The following is a 15002-nucleotide window of genomic DNA, read 5'->3' as shown; positions in this document are numbered from 1 at the left end:
CAGGGGATCTCTTTCAGAGTCTGATTGCAAATGCCAGGCACCACACTTGTCCCTTGTATACATATCCTCTTACCTTCAGCTGAGATTTCACGTCGATGAAGATAGTTTTGAACTTTGTCATCTATAGTATTACGCTTGCTAGCTTTCCATCTGCTGTTGGTCACCAAGGCATACCAATTCAGCCGGGCTGAGGGTTCCATTTCACTGGATGCCATGTCATTCAAAAGTATGAAAGCCTTGCCAGCCTGGGGTGGCCCAGTGGTTGAACATCGACCTATGAACCAGGAGGTCACAGTTCAATTCCCGGTCAGTGGTACTAAAGCTTTCCTCTTCTTCACCCTCCAATTCCAGGAGGTTGTGCCAGGCCATCCGAATGTGGATACCATGGCTGGCCGCCGGCCACCAGGCAGCACGTGCTCTGTGCATCCTCCAGCTCACAGCTTTGCTCACCGATGTGCCAGGGTCTGTTTGGAAAGGACCGGCGTCTGGGTTGCAGCCAACCCACCGGTTCAGGGGGCGGGCAGTCCTCATCCTTTGTTGTTGGATCCTGCCTCTGAGACCTAGGATTGGCCACCTTCGCTTGCTCTCCTGGAGAGCCTTACAGCCTCTGAACAGACAAAGGCCGCTGCAGGTGGGCATTCAGGGTACCATACCGACACAGGCAAAACCTGTGGCCCTGGAGCCACTGCGGGGGAGTCCCCAGGCTGGCATCCAAACGCACAGGCCACCCGTGCAAAGACGGAGAGTCCGTCTGGCTTCTTTCTCCAAGGGGCCCCTTCTGAAAGCTCCTGGCTCCTCCTGTGTGTGTGCAGGGCCTGATGGGGCCACAGGCAAAGAAGCCAGTCTCCAGCTTGTACGTGTTTGTCCTGGACATCCTGCTGAGCTAGAGGCGGGGGCATGGGGTACTGCAACATAAAAGCTCACCCAGAACTTACCCATCTGCTGCCCTCCCCTTTGGGTCCTTATGAGCGTCCCCTAACACCTCCCCTCCCCCATCCACTTCCTTGCCCCTGCCTCAGCCCTTCACTTACAAAACACAAATTTATCAAAGGTGAAATTATCTTTTCGAAAGAGGGACCACAGAGCATTAAGCCCCAAGCACAGGGCCCTCTGAGCGCGGAGCCCTGTGGCTGCACGGCCACACACCACGAGGCCGGCATCTGGGGTCAGGGGAACCCTAATGAAAATGTGCATCACTTTAAGGGCTAAAGATGCACTGATAACCTCTGTATTATGCAATTCTGAATGGATATTATGTTCCACTTTTATTTCAATTTTCTATTCAAGTCACTTGTATCCAGATCTCAGAAAAGTCAACCCAGTTTTGCAGACCACCTAAGAGAAGTCCTCCCCCTCCCAGCCCCCCACCCCCCTCCCCACTCCCGGACTACTTCTTGGTGCTTATTGATGTGCTGGCTTTGCAGTTTCATTTCAGCCCCATCCGTTCCCACACGCTGCCCTTAATGTGATGCTCTGTGAATTCTGATACCGCCTTCCTTCCTGCAGCGTCATTGGCCTACTTGAGGCCATGAAATAAGCATGGACTTCGAGCCAGACAGGATGGCCTTGAGCTAATTAATTGCTCTGGTTTCATTTTTTCCTTCTGTAAAATGGTGACACCGTCTGCCCGCAGGCTTGGGGGGACCACGTGAGAACCGTAAGGCATTTGGCAGTGCTCTCGGCGCTGCCTGCCGCCGGGCACCTCCGGCACACTTCTCAGATGCCACTTTTTCCTGCTCTCCAAACCTCTAACAAGCCCCTCCTGCTTCTGGGACTGGTGCAGGGCCTCTGCCCCGGGGGCTGCTGGTGCCCCCCACCAGTGCTCTCCCAAAGGGAGGGAAGTGGGGGGGCCAGCAGGGCCTTCAGATACTGTGCAGCCTGAGCCCGCTTTCATGCTCTGCCACCTACTAGCACGTTAGCTTTTTCATCTGAAAACGGGCTTAATAACCCCCACTTCACCAGGTGGTTGGGAAGAGGAAATGAAGCAACCTCTAGTCAGAGACTGGGACTGAGTTTGGCATGCAGTAGGTGCTTACTAAATGTCATCCCCTGCCCTGCTTGCGCATATAAATTTTGGAGTTGGGCATGTGAATGGATTAAGGGACGGATGACCCAGTTCATCCTTATTTTATGCTTCTGGCCCATCTCTTGACTTCCCTGAGCTCCATTTTCATCCTTAAATGAGATTATGAATATGTACTTGCCCTGCCGACCTCCCAAGGTTAGTTATGTTGAAACGTGAAGCAATGGATGTGAACTTTTATACAAATACGAAGGGTTATTAACACCAGTGCCCCAGATTTATGCCACTAAACATCCAACAGAACGCTCTGCTTCCTTCCTCCCAGCCCACACGCAGATCTGCCTCGCTGGCATTGCGGGTGTGCCCGGTGTGTTGGGGGAAGATAGCCTCTCTGGTCAGTCACATCTGGAGCGCCTTGACTTAACCAGCACAGGATCTTTTTTTTTTTTTTTTCCGTGAACATAAAGGACAATTATGGAACCGGAAGCTGACTTGGCACCAGGGTGTGGGTGGGAAGGCGATGGCTTGCATGTGGGAAGGCTGCTGGAGATAAGTGTGTACAAGTCCCTTAGCCCAGGGCATGGCCGGAGGCTGACATTAACACATCACTCATATATCATTACACATTGTATATTAATATATTAGTTAATCGCCAGCCATTAATACTGAATCAGAACCCAAATTTGAATCTCTGTGTGATTCCTGCCAAGCAGCCTGACTTCAGCTTAAGCTTATGATGGGGAACTCACTAACTTCATAGCTCCTTAGGTATTTGTGCGTCTCTTAAAAAGTTTGTTCTGTGCCTTCCACCCGCTCAATAGTATCCCACAGCGGTTCAGAGCTGGGAGCTCTGGAGCCAACCTGCCCGGCCGTGGTCAGTCTCCTCCACCCACTGGCTGTGTGACCTTGTGACTTACTCTGTGTGCCTCAGTTTCCTCATTTGGAATATGAGGATCATAATGACACTTACCTCACAGGGCGGTTATGGGATTTCGTGTAGGAATAAGGAAAGCACTTAGGACAGTGCCTGGCGCAATAGCAAGGACTCAAGAAATGCCAGTAAGTATTGTCAGTTTCTGATTTATTTCCCCCTTCGTGAAAGCATAAAAGTTGAAGAATAATTAAAGCACATTAAAAATAAATACACCAGGCAGAGAGATAAATGGAGTGTTTGCATAAACACGAATGAAGAGAGTCACACTCAAAAAGAATTGTTCCCTGTTGAGAACAGCAAGCATCTGGAAGAAATTAAATGGGGGAAGATGGTGGGTGGTGTGGTGAAGTGGGCTGAGAACACACTGTGAGTGTTAGAAGGAGATCATTCATTTCTGGGGTACGTGATCCCCCAAAAGGGAGGCTGCTCTGGGCTTATACAGCAGGATTTGATGCCCAAAGAGTATTTACCCCTCCAGATAATTTCTGTTATGATTAGCCGGGATACCTAAAATGTCACCCTCGCCAATTCGGTGCAGGGGTCCTCAAACTTTTTAAACAGGGGGCCAGTTCACTGTCCCTCAGAGAGAAGGAGGGGAGTCAGAGAGTGCGGCGCACATTCCACACATGCGCACTGCGGGCCCAGGACGAGTCGGCTGCTAAGCAGGACAGGCAGCGGCGGCAAAAACACCCAGCGGGCCGGATAAATGTTCTCGGCGGGCCGTATGTGGCCCGCGGGCCGTAGTTTGAGGACCCCTGGGCTAGAGCATCAGCCTGCAGACTGAAGGGTCCTGGTTTCAATTCCGGGCTCAATCCCCAGTAGGGGGCATGCAGGAGGCAGCCAATCAATGATTCTCTCTCATCATTGATGTTTCAATCTCTCCCTCTTCCTTCCTGTCTGAAATCAATAAAAATATATTTTAAAAAATTAAATAAATAAATAAAACGTCTATATCGTTCTTTTGAGCTAATGCATTGCCTTAAAAAGGCCACTTCCAAAATGCACTTACACTTACAAAAAAATAACAAGGCACCGTTTATACCTGTAAAATTCACAATATGAAAACTGTAATACTCAGCGCACTGAGGTTTCACTGAAACAGGAACATTTCACAATCTATAATGTACACATACCTTCTCCCATGGAGGTATAACTTTTGGGAAGTGCTTTGGCTGGAATTTTTGCATCATAAAAATGTCTATACCTTTTGTCAGTAGACCAGTAGATCCAACTTCTGGGAATTTTATTACTGGGAAATTTTTCAAAAGAAGAAGAGACCTTTCTGCATGTCTTTTCCATGATAGAAAAACAATTCAATAGTAAGAGGATGAGTAAATTACAACACATCCCGGATAGACTCGCATACAGTCATCAAAATTATAATTATGAAAGGCAGAGAAAAGGGTGGGAAAATGCTTATGAAATGATCATATTAGGTTAAAAAAACAACAACAACCTGGAAATCAAATTGTAAAGATTGGGTCTGCATATGGATGGAACTAGGAAATGAAAACAGGCCCTGGCCGGTGTGGCTCAGTTGGTTGGGCATCGTCCCATGCACCGAAAGTTTCCCGGTCAGGGCACATGCCTGAGCGGGGGCGGGGGGGGGGGGGGGGAGAAGAGTGCAGGAGGCAGCCAATCAATGTTTCTCTGTTTTGTCTCCCTCTCCCTCTCTCTCTCTAAAAATCAATTTTAAAAATCTTAAAAAAAAAAAAATGAAGACAGAAAGAAACCAGAGTGCTTTGTGGGAGGTTGTGGGATTGTAGAAGCTTTTTTCTTTCTTTTATTTGGATTCATGTTTATATTGGTTGTGCAATAAACAATAATGAAAGACCCAAACGAGCCCTCTAGGGCGGGGTGGCTGATTGCCAGCCATCGCCATTCAGGCAAGTTTCAGCTCAGTTTCCTGGACAGAGAGAAGGGCCCCAGAGCTGGTAGGTTCTCAGAGGAAGGGGCCAATGGGCAAGGCCAGGGGCCTCCTAGGGTACAGGGTACCAGGCGGGTGTGGGGACCACCTGGAGAGGGAAGGAGGGACTGGTGGGAGCTGGAAGAGAGTTGGAGTAAGGGAAATAGTCTACTTCCTGGTGTTGCCTCTGGTTGGCCTGGGAAAATGGAGTCTTAAATCAGTCCTGTGACTTAACTCAAGTAGGACGCACTGTTACCTCAGTCACTCACGATCCCATTTGAAAACCAGAATTACAGAAACTCAGAGTATTCTCACTAGTTCTGACCCACGGCAGTTTCTCTTTGAACTCCAGGGACACTGTGAGCAGAGACTGACACAATATCAGACTTGCTGTTTTCCGACTGTCCTGTCGCTGACATTTATCAACCAATCTGAGTCAAATACTGGACAGACACACCAGCTTTAAAATTGAACCCTGGGCCCTAGCCAGTTTGACTCAGTAAACAGAGTGTCAGCCTGGGGACCAAAGGGTCCCGGGTTCAATTCCAGTCAAGGGCATGTGCCTTGGTTGCAGGCTCCTCCCCAGCCCGGGCCCTCGTCAGGGCTCGTGCAGGAGGCAACCAATCGATGTGTTTCTCTCACATTGATGTTTCTCTCTGTCTTCCCCTCTCTCTTCTACTCTCCCTAAAAATCAATGGAAAAATATCTTCAGGTGAGGCATTATAGGGTGAGGATTAAAAAACAAACAAAAAAAATTGAACCCGGGCCTATGATGATTTCTTAAGCAGACAGTTCCTGTGGTTACTTGGGTTGTGATTGAGTCATGAATCCATCTCTCCAGAACCTTTATTTGTATTGACAACTCTCTGGTTAACTTTCCAGGGTGGCAGAGCAGTGGAGTGAATCACTGAACCAGGAGTCAGAAAACAGGCCATTGGACAGATCACATATACTCTCCTGGTCTCAGTTTCTTCATCTGTAAATTGGGGAAACTTGTCACCAAAAACTGCGTAGACCCAAATCCAATGGTGAAAGTCTGAGAAACCCAGTTGAAGCTAAACAGAGCTCAGTTTTGGCCACATTAATAGAAGTATCGTGTCCATAATGAAGGAGCTGATCTACCATATTTTGCCCAATCTGTCTACATCTTGGAAAACCACATGTAGATCAAGCACCACCTTTTATAAGGGGATAGTGACCTACTGGAGCATGTGCAGAAGAGAACAGCCAGGATGTAGGGATGCTTAGGACCTCGTCACAAGAGAACATTGTAGAAACTTGCAGTTTTAAACCAGAAACTTATCACATAACAAAATTATGTGGAGAATGTTTTCACTAGGTCTCCATGACCCCAGAAGGCAGCATCAGTGGATAGAAACTATAGGGAGGCAAATGTCAAGTCTGAACAGAATGCAGAACGTTCTAATTGAGCCAACTAAAGGTGGAGAGATGGTTAGAAGCACAGGCTGGGTGACCACTGGGCAGTGTGATCTTGGAGAGGGAGACGTTGCAGTGGGGCTCTGAGGCCCCATCTGGCCCAATGAGTCGCTGAGTCTAACCTGAAGTGGCTTATCTCCTCCAGAGGGGCCACCGTAAGTGCTTGTGCTTCCAGAAGGATCGCCACAGCTGGTCTGCCCGTGGCCCAAGCACCCCCACAACCAATCTTCTCCCCTCCCAACCTGAGTGAGGCTCTGGAAGAATGCTATTCTACCCGAATGCTCTCATTGTTTTAACAAACTGTATACCACGTTCCCAGCTCTCTCTATTGTAAGATTGCCAAGGCCGAATGCCCTCCGTGCCTCGTCTGCCCCACCTCCTACTCTGGTTGTCATTTCTCTAGCGTGCAGACCAGAGAGGGAGATGGTGATGGACAGCACACAGCAAACAGGCAGCGAGGATCCCTAGACATCCCAGCGCCGGTGTGCCTGAGCCAGTGCAGCCCATGAGCTTCCAGGAGACACCACATGCCAGATTTTAGTGCTTACGATGCACACCCTTCCCCTTAGATTGTGAAATAGCTGCTTACAACCAAGAGAAGGAACCGCTCCACGAGGAATCGTAGGAAGTCACTGACATGAGGTGTTTGCCTGAAGAGGGAAACACGGGATGCAGAAGAAGGATCGGAGGAGGCAGAGAAGGGAGGGTGTTAATATAAAAGCATGTGTCCCCATCCAGAGGAGCCCTTGCTGCAGGAGATGAGCCAGAGGGACAGGGACCCTGAACTCAGGAGCCGGGAAATAAACTGCTGCCCAGAGCCTGGCCGAGTCTGCTGCGGGCGTGGGTCCTGCAGGCAGTTCTGGAGCAGGCTGGTGGGGGAGCACCCGGGTTCTGGAGCAAGCAAGCCGTCTGGCTCCACGACTGACTTGCTGGGCTCCCTTGGGCCCTTTTAATAGCCCTCATCCTGAAAGAGGACAATAGTGGTACCCGCCTCCTCGACTTGAGAGGATAACAACACACAGGATCATAGGCTTAGCCCCATGAAACTGCTGATATCTGACCATTTTCAACACAGAGAAATGACCATGCCATATGGATCAACCTCATACCTATGGTTCAATGAGCACAGTGATGCCCAAACTAGTCTGCACCTTGGAATTATCTCTGGCCTCTTAAAAATTCCAAAGCTCAAGTCACACCCAGAGCAATTCAATCACAGTGTCTGAAGGTGGGACACCTGGCCAGGTGATTCTAATGGGCGGACAAGTGAGGGGACCATTGGCTTAGCACAGTGGTCGGCAAACTCATTAGTCAACAGAGCCAAATATCAACAGTACAACGATTGAAATTTCTTTTGAGAGCCGAAAACCAACTTCTGCGCATGGGCCACAAAGTTTCCATCGCACTGTACGTGCGCGCCCGCACGTGGTATTTTGTGGAAGAGCCACACTCAAGGGGCCAAAGAGCCACATGTGGCTCGCGAGCCACAGTTTGCCGACCACTGGCTTAGAACAGTGGCGGGTTTCTATTTAAGGCGCTCAACCACAGCCACCTCTGCTTGCCCTTCATCTGTTGTTTATTGAGCACCTATTGCATCCCGGGTTTTAGCCGGGCCTGCTGCTGGGGACCCGAGGACCTCCCTGGTGGCACTCATGTCTCGCCCTCCTCATTCTCAGTGTCCAGGCCTCGGAGCTCCCCAGACGACCTGAAGGTGCTGACTCTCAACGTGAACCGGCTGAACGAGAGCTTCAGGGACTTGCAGCTGCGGCTCCTGCAGGCTCCGCTGCAGGTGGACCTGACGGAGCAGGTGTGGAAGGTGCAGGACGCGCTCCAGAACCAGTCGGACTCGCTGCTGGCGCTGGCGGGCGCCGTGCAGCGGCTGGAGGGCGCGCTGTGGGGGCTGCAGGCGCAGGCGGTCCAGACAGAGCAGGCGGTGGCCCTGCTACGCGACCGCACTGGCCAACAGAGCGACTCTGCGCAGCTGGAGCTCTACCAGCTGCAGGTGGAGAGCAACCAGAGCCAGCTGCTGCTGCGGCGCCACGCCGGCCTGCTCGACGGGCTGGCGCGCAGGGTGGGCGTCCTGGGCGAGGAGCTGGCCGACGTGGGCGGCGCGCTGCGCGGCCTCAACTACAGCCTGTCCTACGACGTGGCCCTCCACGGCACGCGGCTGCAGGACCTGCAGGTGCTGGTGAGCAACGCCAGCGAGGACACGCGCCGCATGCGCCTGGCGCACATGGGCATGGAGCTGCAGCTCAAGCAGGAGCTGGCCGTGCTCAACACCATCACGGAGGACCTGCGCCTCAAGGACTGGGAGCACTCCATCGCTCTGAGGAACATCTCCTTCGCCAAAGGTAAGGAACCCACAGTGCAGCCTGGGCCCCTCCTGCTCAGGACTTCTCCCTGTGCACCCTCCCCAAGGTGGCTTGACATTGGGAGACCGCACCTCCCTGATTAAGTCTTGCCCTAGAGGACCCTGGGAATTTCTGCCTAAATGGCCTGTGTGCGTTTCCAGGCCTGTACCTGTGCCTGTGCATCGTCTCCCTCAGACAGTGCACTCCGTGTCCACTCCCCTGGGCATGAGAATGGCCAAGGGTGGCTAATGGGGAACTGGGTCGCCAGAGCTTGGATGCGCCAGCTGGGGCCGCCAAGCGTTTGGGGCTGGGGGTCAGGCTGCAGGCTCAGGCTGGGAAGAGAGAGGTTCCAATGGGTAGAGCTACAAGGAGTTGGAATTCCAAATTTGAACCTGGCCTTCCAGACTGTTATAAAGCAATTCAGGGCGGGGCAAAGTAAGTTTATAGTTGTGAGTGCAGAGTTTATTCTTGCATTATTTATTAATTCCTGTATTATTTTCCATAGAAACCATTGTTCGCCTACTTTTGCCTCCCTCTGTATTCATCCAGGTAGAAGGACATGTTTTATTTAACAATTTGTCAGCTTCATGTATACCTCCTAAGTATAATGGCAAAAGAATGCGCAGGCCTTCGTTTGTACACTTGCTGGGCGCCTCTACCCACCTCTCTCCCGTGTCTTCCTGTTTCTGTCCACCCTGCACATCACTGCCGGAGGCAGCATTTATGAAATGCGCTTTTCCTGCATCACCCCCTGCTCAGAACTCACCATGGATCCCCAACTTCTGCCCAATTCATTATTGAACACCACCTATGTCAGGTATGGTGCCAAGAGTATCCCATTAATGTCTTTTAAAAACCGCAAGTGCACTGAGATTCAGAAACTTGCTCACAGTTGCAGGCTAGGAAGTGACGGTGCCAGGATTTAGACCAGGCCTTTCTGGTCCCACAGGTGGTGAGCTTTGCATCGCATACCTGTCCCCCGCCCACCTTCCCTGCCCTCTCCTCCAACTGTTCCCCTAATGCAGGGGTTGCAAACACAGCTGCCTGCAGGGGCCAGTGGAGCGATGTCAGTAAGTAAAGTGACCTCAGTGTCGGGGGAGTAGTAGGGGCTCTGGCAGGTCCAGCCCATTTGGGCCAGGCTGGCTGACAAGGGCTTCCCTTTTTTTTTTTTCAAGAGAAAACAGAAACATGGAATGTTCTAGAAAGGTTTAATTGTTTAACACTGTGAGCCAAATGCAACACATCTGGGGGCCATATATGGCCCAGAGACGGCCAGCTTGCACCCCCTGTCCTGTGTGAAGCATCCAGTCCGGTGGGACACATCTTGTCCCTGGCCCAGAGACCCAGCCCGCCTTTCCCACAGCCCTGGCTTTACTCCAGCTGTGCCTCCTACTGCAATGCCTCCTTCTTCCTCTTCCTCCTCCCCCTCCTCCAAATCCTTCAGGTCTCACTCCAACCCACCTCTCCCAAGAGCCGCACTGCTCTCTCTCTCCAGCTCACCCAAGTCTCCCTCCTCAGAGCTTCTACGTTGATCAGAACAGAAAATAGTAATGATGGGGCCTTCCATTTGCATAGTACTTTCCAGTTCACGGACTGTTTGGTGGCACGTTGTTTATTTTGTTTCGAAGTGGATCCCCATGACTAGCTGCGAGGTTGGTGGAGGCAGGTTTCGTTACTGAGGGTGGGGTAGGGATTCCTGCGGAAAAACAACTGAGGCTCCAGGAGGAAATAGCTGATTGACTCAGGGCTACACAGCTGGTAATGATCCGACCCAGGACTTTGGTTTTCAACAGCTTTAATAAGGCATAATTTACATGCTGTGGGATTCACCCATTTTAAGCGTACAACTTAATGTCCACGCCAGGACGTTTAGCCCAACGCCCAGTGCTGGTTCTGCTACACCACCGTCCACCCCCATCTGTTCATTCCTGCCTGCCCCAGCGCCCAGCAGTGCAAGACGTGTTACTGGGACTCAATCCATGTTTGTGGAACAACCAGTAAATCTCAAACCTGGGCAATCAGAGGATTGGGTTTCTTGTCCTGGGTCATTTTGGGTTTCACCTCTCAGAAATCAAAGGAGGACTGGAGGTGGAATGTCTCCTTTCAAATCCACACCATGGGGATCTTAGCTTTTCCTGTCTTCTCTTTTCCTGGACCTCCCTTGCTCATAGCAGGTACTTAGTAATAATAGAAGCTACACCGAATCATGACCCACTATGAACCAGACATTTTGTCAGCATTAATTCTCTAAATTAATTTTTCAGGACATTAAAGACCATTAATCCTCTCATTCTACAAAAAGGTATTATTGTCCCTATTTTATAGATGATACATTTTCATAACTTCCCCGCTGTTTATTAAGCAATTGGCAAGTGGCAAAGCCAAGGTCTGAAAGTGGGTTGGTTGTTCTGGCTCAGAAACCATATTCTTGTCACTGACCATCCTGCTTTCCCGGTGGAGAGAAGGGAGCATGGTCCCTTGGACTCCATCCCTATACTTGGGAGACAGTCCCTCCCAGGCTCTCCCCCTTTTTTCCCCCTCCTAATCAACAGACATCAGCGTGCTTCCTTCTGGTGTACCCTCCCGCGCCTCTCTGAATATTTTACATCCTGGTTCTTTAATTTCCAATTCCCCTCTCCTTGGCTCCAACTAAAACTGCTCTAGGCCATTCATTTGGCAATGCTCTCCCAGTGAAATCCTCCAAGTAGTCTTTCTTTGGTTCTTAAAGTAAGTTTCACACTCGGTTCTCTTGAACTAAAAGTTTCATCTCGGCCCTGCCCAGGCCTGCCTTCCAGTCTTCATGCTTTGCATTCCTGATGGGCTGCTGGCTCTTCAGAGGTGATCACCACTCAGCCCTCTGGCTCTCAGGATCACCACTGCATCTGGTGTCTCCCTTTCCCATTCCCCTCTCTCATGGTTGCTAGGGACCCCATTGGTACGAGGAAAGAGGATGCTGTCGGGCATATCCAAATGTAATTACCTTTCACCTTTAATGAGACAAAACTCTACCCAGGCTTTCGGGTAAGGGATGCTTTATCAGGAAAGCTGCCGTGCATTTCTAGACTGCTGTCTAGAGCGGCCTTTCTGCCCTCGCTTTGTCCAGGCCCTTTCTTAGTCTCCACACACACACACACACACACACACACACACACTCACACACACTCACACTCACACACACTCACACACACTTTGCCCTTCCTGGCTCGGAATCCACAAATACTCAGCTATGTATATTTTTCAAATATGAGCTTATTTATGTTATTCTTGAGCTTGACCCCAAATGGTTTTCATTCTCTCGCTTTGTTATACAGTTTTCCATAAATTTTGTCTCCAGTTTGTCTTTTGTGTACATTCACAGCGGTACTTTGTTTTCTGCTTATGGTTTTCAGCATTCAGCAGGTCTGTCGAAATCTGTCGGTGGCTTTGAAAACAGTGGAGAGCTTAGATGATCAGAGAGAAGAGGCATATCAGGATGGGGGGAAGGTAACCGGAGAGAGGAGGCACCCCAAGAGGGGAAAGGCAAGGCGAGAGCAAAGGCCTGAAGGCAGAGCTCCCCAGCCGCACTCAGATGGCTCTGTTTGCTAGATGGTCCTTTTATAGAACGCCATAACATTAGTGACAATAGGTCTCTGAAATCACATAGACCACTCCTCTTGCCGAGGACCCTGAGGCTGGGGGTGAGGGGGTGGGGATGACTTACTCAAATCAAATCCTGAGGCAGTGGCCCCACTGGGACTAGAAAACACATCTCTTGATTCATAAAAACAAGTTGGCAAAGCAAATTTATCTGCAGGCTGCTTTTTTTTCCAAGGAAAAACACCATCTAGTAGAGTAGAGAGTCCAGTTCAACAAATGTTTATAAAGGAACGTCGAAATGTTGTGGAGCCTTGGATTCCAGGCTTGGACACCGGGCTTTGGCCTTGAGTGAGCAGGGATGTGTTGGAGGTGTTGCGTATCTCTGATCAGAGCAACGTGGAAATAGTGTTTCTCCTCCACTAAGGCCTGGGAAGCAGGGGCTGGGCAGGGGCTCCCTGGGAGGGCTGTGTGACTCTCTGTCATTTCACCTTTTGTATCTGGCTCTGCTGGGATGGAACCGGAGACCATGCTGTGAAAATTAGCAGTTGCACCCAGCCCCACCCATCACCCCCTTTTCCCTCAGGGTTCAGAGGAGAGCTGGCCTTGCAGGACCGCCTGCCTGCATTTCTGGGCTCAAGTCTCCTTGGTGGTGAAATGGGGTTGACAGTCCGTTGACAGCATGCTCAGGGTGCTGAGAGGAGGCCGGGAATGAGGGAAGTAAGCGCTCACAAGTGTACAGGTGATAGCACGGAGAATGCAGTGCCCAGTGGCATCAGGGACGTGGGAGTAGAGTAACTAGTGCAGGAGCTCCACCCCGTCAGCTGCCCCGGAATTAGCATGGCTCTGGGGTGGTGTTTACATTAGGATGTGGGTCACTGCTGTGCTGGCGTCGGGCCCACTTTATCAGCTGTCATGAGAACTTGTTCTTGGCAGGTCGCTGTCCAGATTCCGGCACACGCGAGTCCCCCGCCCCATCGCCAGGATCCGGGAAGGGAGAGCGGACTGCTCTTCCCTCCCTGCGGGCTGGCTCCCAGAAGAATCCTGGTGTTTCTCCCAAATGCTGGGTCACATACACTTTGTTTTGTTCTGGAGATGCTTCCAGCTGGAGTGGCTCTCAGGCAGCCGGGCAAGGGCAGAACGGCCTTGGGGGCAGAGGGGCGGGGGGAGTGGGCTAGACTGGTGGGCAGGCTCTGAGAGGGGACCCAGGCACAGGTGTCCTACTCCTCAGGCCCCTCCAGGAGGCAGGCAGGAAGGAGAGGATGGCACACCAGACCAAAAGCACAGTGGGCTCTGGGGCTCTGGGGCTGTTTTCATGACTGAGGAGAAATAGGCCCCGTTCCTCCTTATCCCAGCCCACCTCCATGCTCCCGCCTGCTCCAGGGGTAGAAAAGATGAGAAGTTAAAAAGCTAACTGGGTACTGCTGGGACCATGGATACCAGAACAGCTTCGATGACTGCCCAGAAGTCATTCTTTGAGTCCCTACTGTGTACCAGGTGCTGTGTGAGACACGGGGCCACAGAGAGGGGAGCTCTAGCCTTTCAGAGAGGCCTGTCCTCTTTGGGGACCACAGTTGGAGGTGAGTGGCTGGGCACAGTGACCTGACCACGCTCCGGGGTGCCCCCCGTGGGGAGTTTGTGCACAGTAATGCTTGAGGCTCTGTCCAGCTCTGAAATGTGGGAGCTCTGCTCTGGTGTCCTAAGAGTTCAGAAGGGTGTGCATGAAGGTGAGCTCCAGGGCTGAAGGACAGGACTCTTAGAAAGGAAGGGATGGGGGGGGGAGGGGCACCATGAGGAGAATGCTTTTGCTAAGGTAGAAGAAGTATCAGACTGTAGGTGTGCAGAAGCACGGATCCTGAGAGAGGGGGGCCCAAGGGCACAGAGCTCCTTTGACTCTGATGAGATTAATTAACAGAATGAGCAGGAACAGGGTTGCAGAGAGAAAGTGGAGACAAGGAGGTCTCTCAAATGGCTGGGAGCGAGGCCATGAGGACCCCGATGAGCTTGGTGCCGGGGAGGGAGAGAGACCCGACACGGGAGTCTCCTCAATAAGGAGCCTTGAAGAGTAACAGCCGAGGAAGGCAGAGCAAAGGGATGAGTGACAAAGCAAGCTCAAGACTTTTAGCCTGGATTCCTGAGAAAATGATAAAACGTCAGATCCCAGGAGGACATTACGCATGGGCAGCAATGATTTGAAGAAACGCTTGATCGGCAGAACACTAAGCAGCCTGGCCCCCGAGACTCAGACTGGCCACGTTTTAGGCTCCTCTGAGTCTGCTGGGCCATGATCACCTAAGGAAGTGACTAAGTTTTGGAAGTCATTACCCACCTTTACTGTCCGCCCCGACTTCTTCCCAATTAATCTCTAATACAGAACCTCACAAACCCATTATTTGTATCTTAAAAATTATGTGCAGCCCGGCCGGCATGGCTCAGTGGTTGAGCGTCGACCTATGAACCAGAAGGTCAGGGTTCAATTTCAGTCAAGGACTGGGTTGTGAGGTCAATCCCCAGTTGGGGGCAGGCAGGAGGCAGCCAATCAATGATTCCCTCTCATCATTGATGTTTCTGTCTCTTTCTCCCTCTCCCTTCCTCTCTGAAATAAATAAAAAAGTATTTTAAAAAAATATGTCCATGTGAAAAATGTTTTCAGACCTGACTGTCTGAATGACCCAGCCAAGCTTGGCAGGTGAGTTCACATACAGGTTAGGATCTTCACACACAGTCATCTTAAATCATTCTGGTGAAGCGCTGTGGAAAATGGGGTACAGATTGTCA

General features: G+C 51.1%; 1 protein-coding gene across 2 annotated transcripts in view; it reads left to right on the top strand.

Moving 5' to 3' along the window:
- Positions 1–15002, top strand: part of SCARA5 (scavenger receptor class A member 5) — a 101831-nt gene that overhangs the window by 56727 nt on the left and 30102 nt on the right. For both annotated transcript variants that reach the window (XM_079770953.1, XM_079770954.1), the window contains exon 4: positions 7977–8651. In XM_079770953.1, coding sequence (XP_079627079.1) covers positions 7977–8651 — 675 coding nt within the window. The remainder of the gene's footprint in view (positions 1–7976; positions 8652–15002) is intronic.

This window comes from Cnephaeus nilssonii (genome assembly GCF_951640355.1).
Source record: "Cnephaeus nilssonii genome assembly, chromosome: 5".
Lineage (NCBI taxonomy): Eukaryota > Metazoa > Chordata > Mammalia > Chiroptera > Vespertilionidae > Cnephaeus > Cnephaeus nilssonii.
Note: the sequence above shows the minus strand (reverse complement) of the source record. Positions and strands in the feature narration are given on the sequence as shown.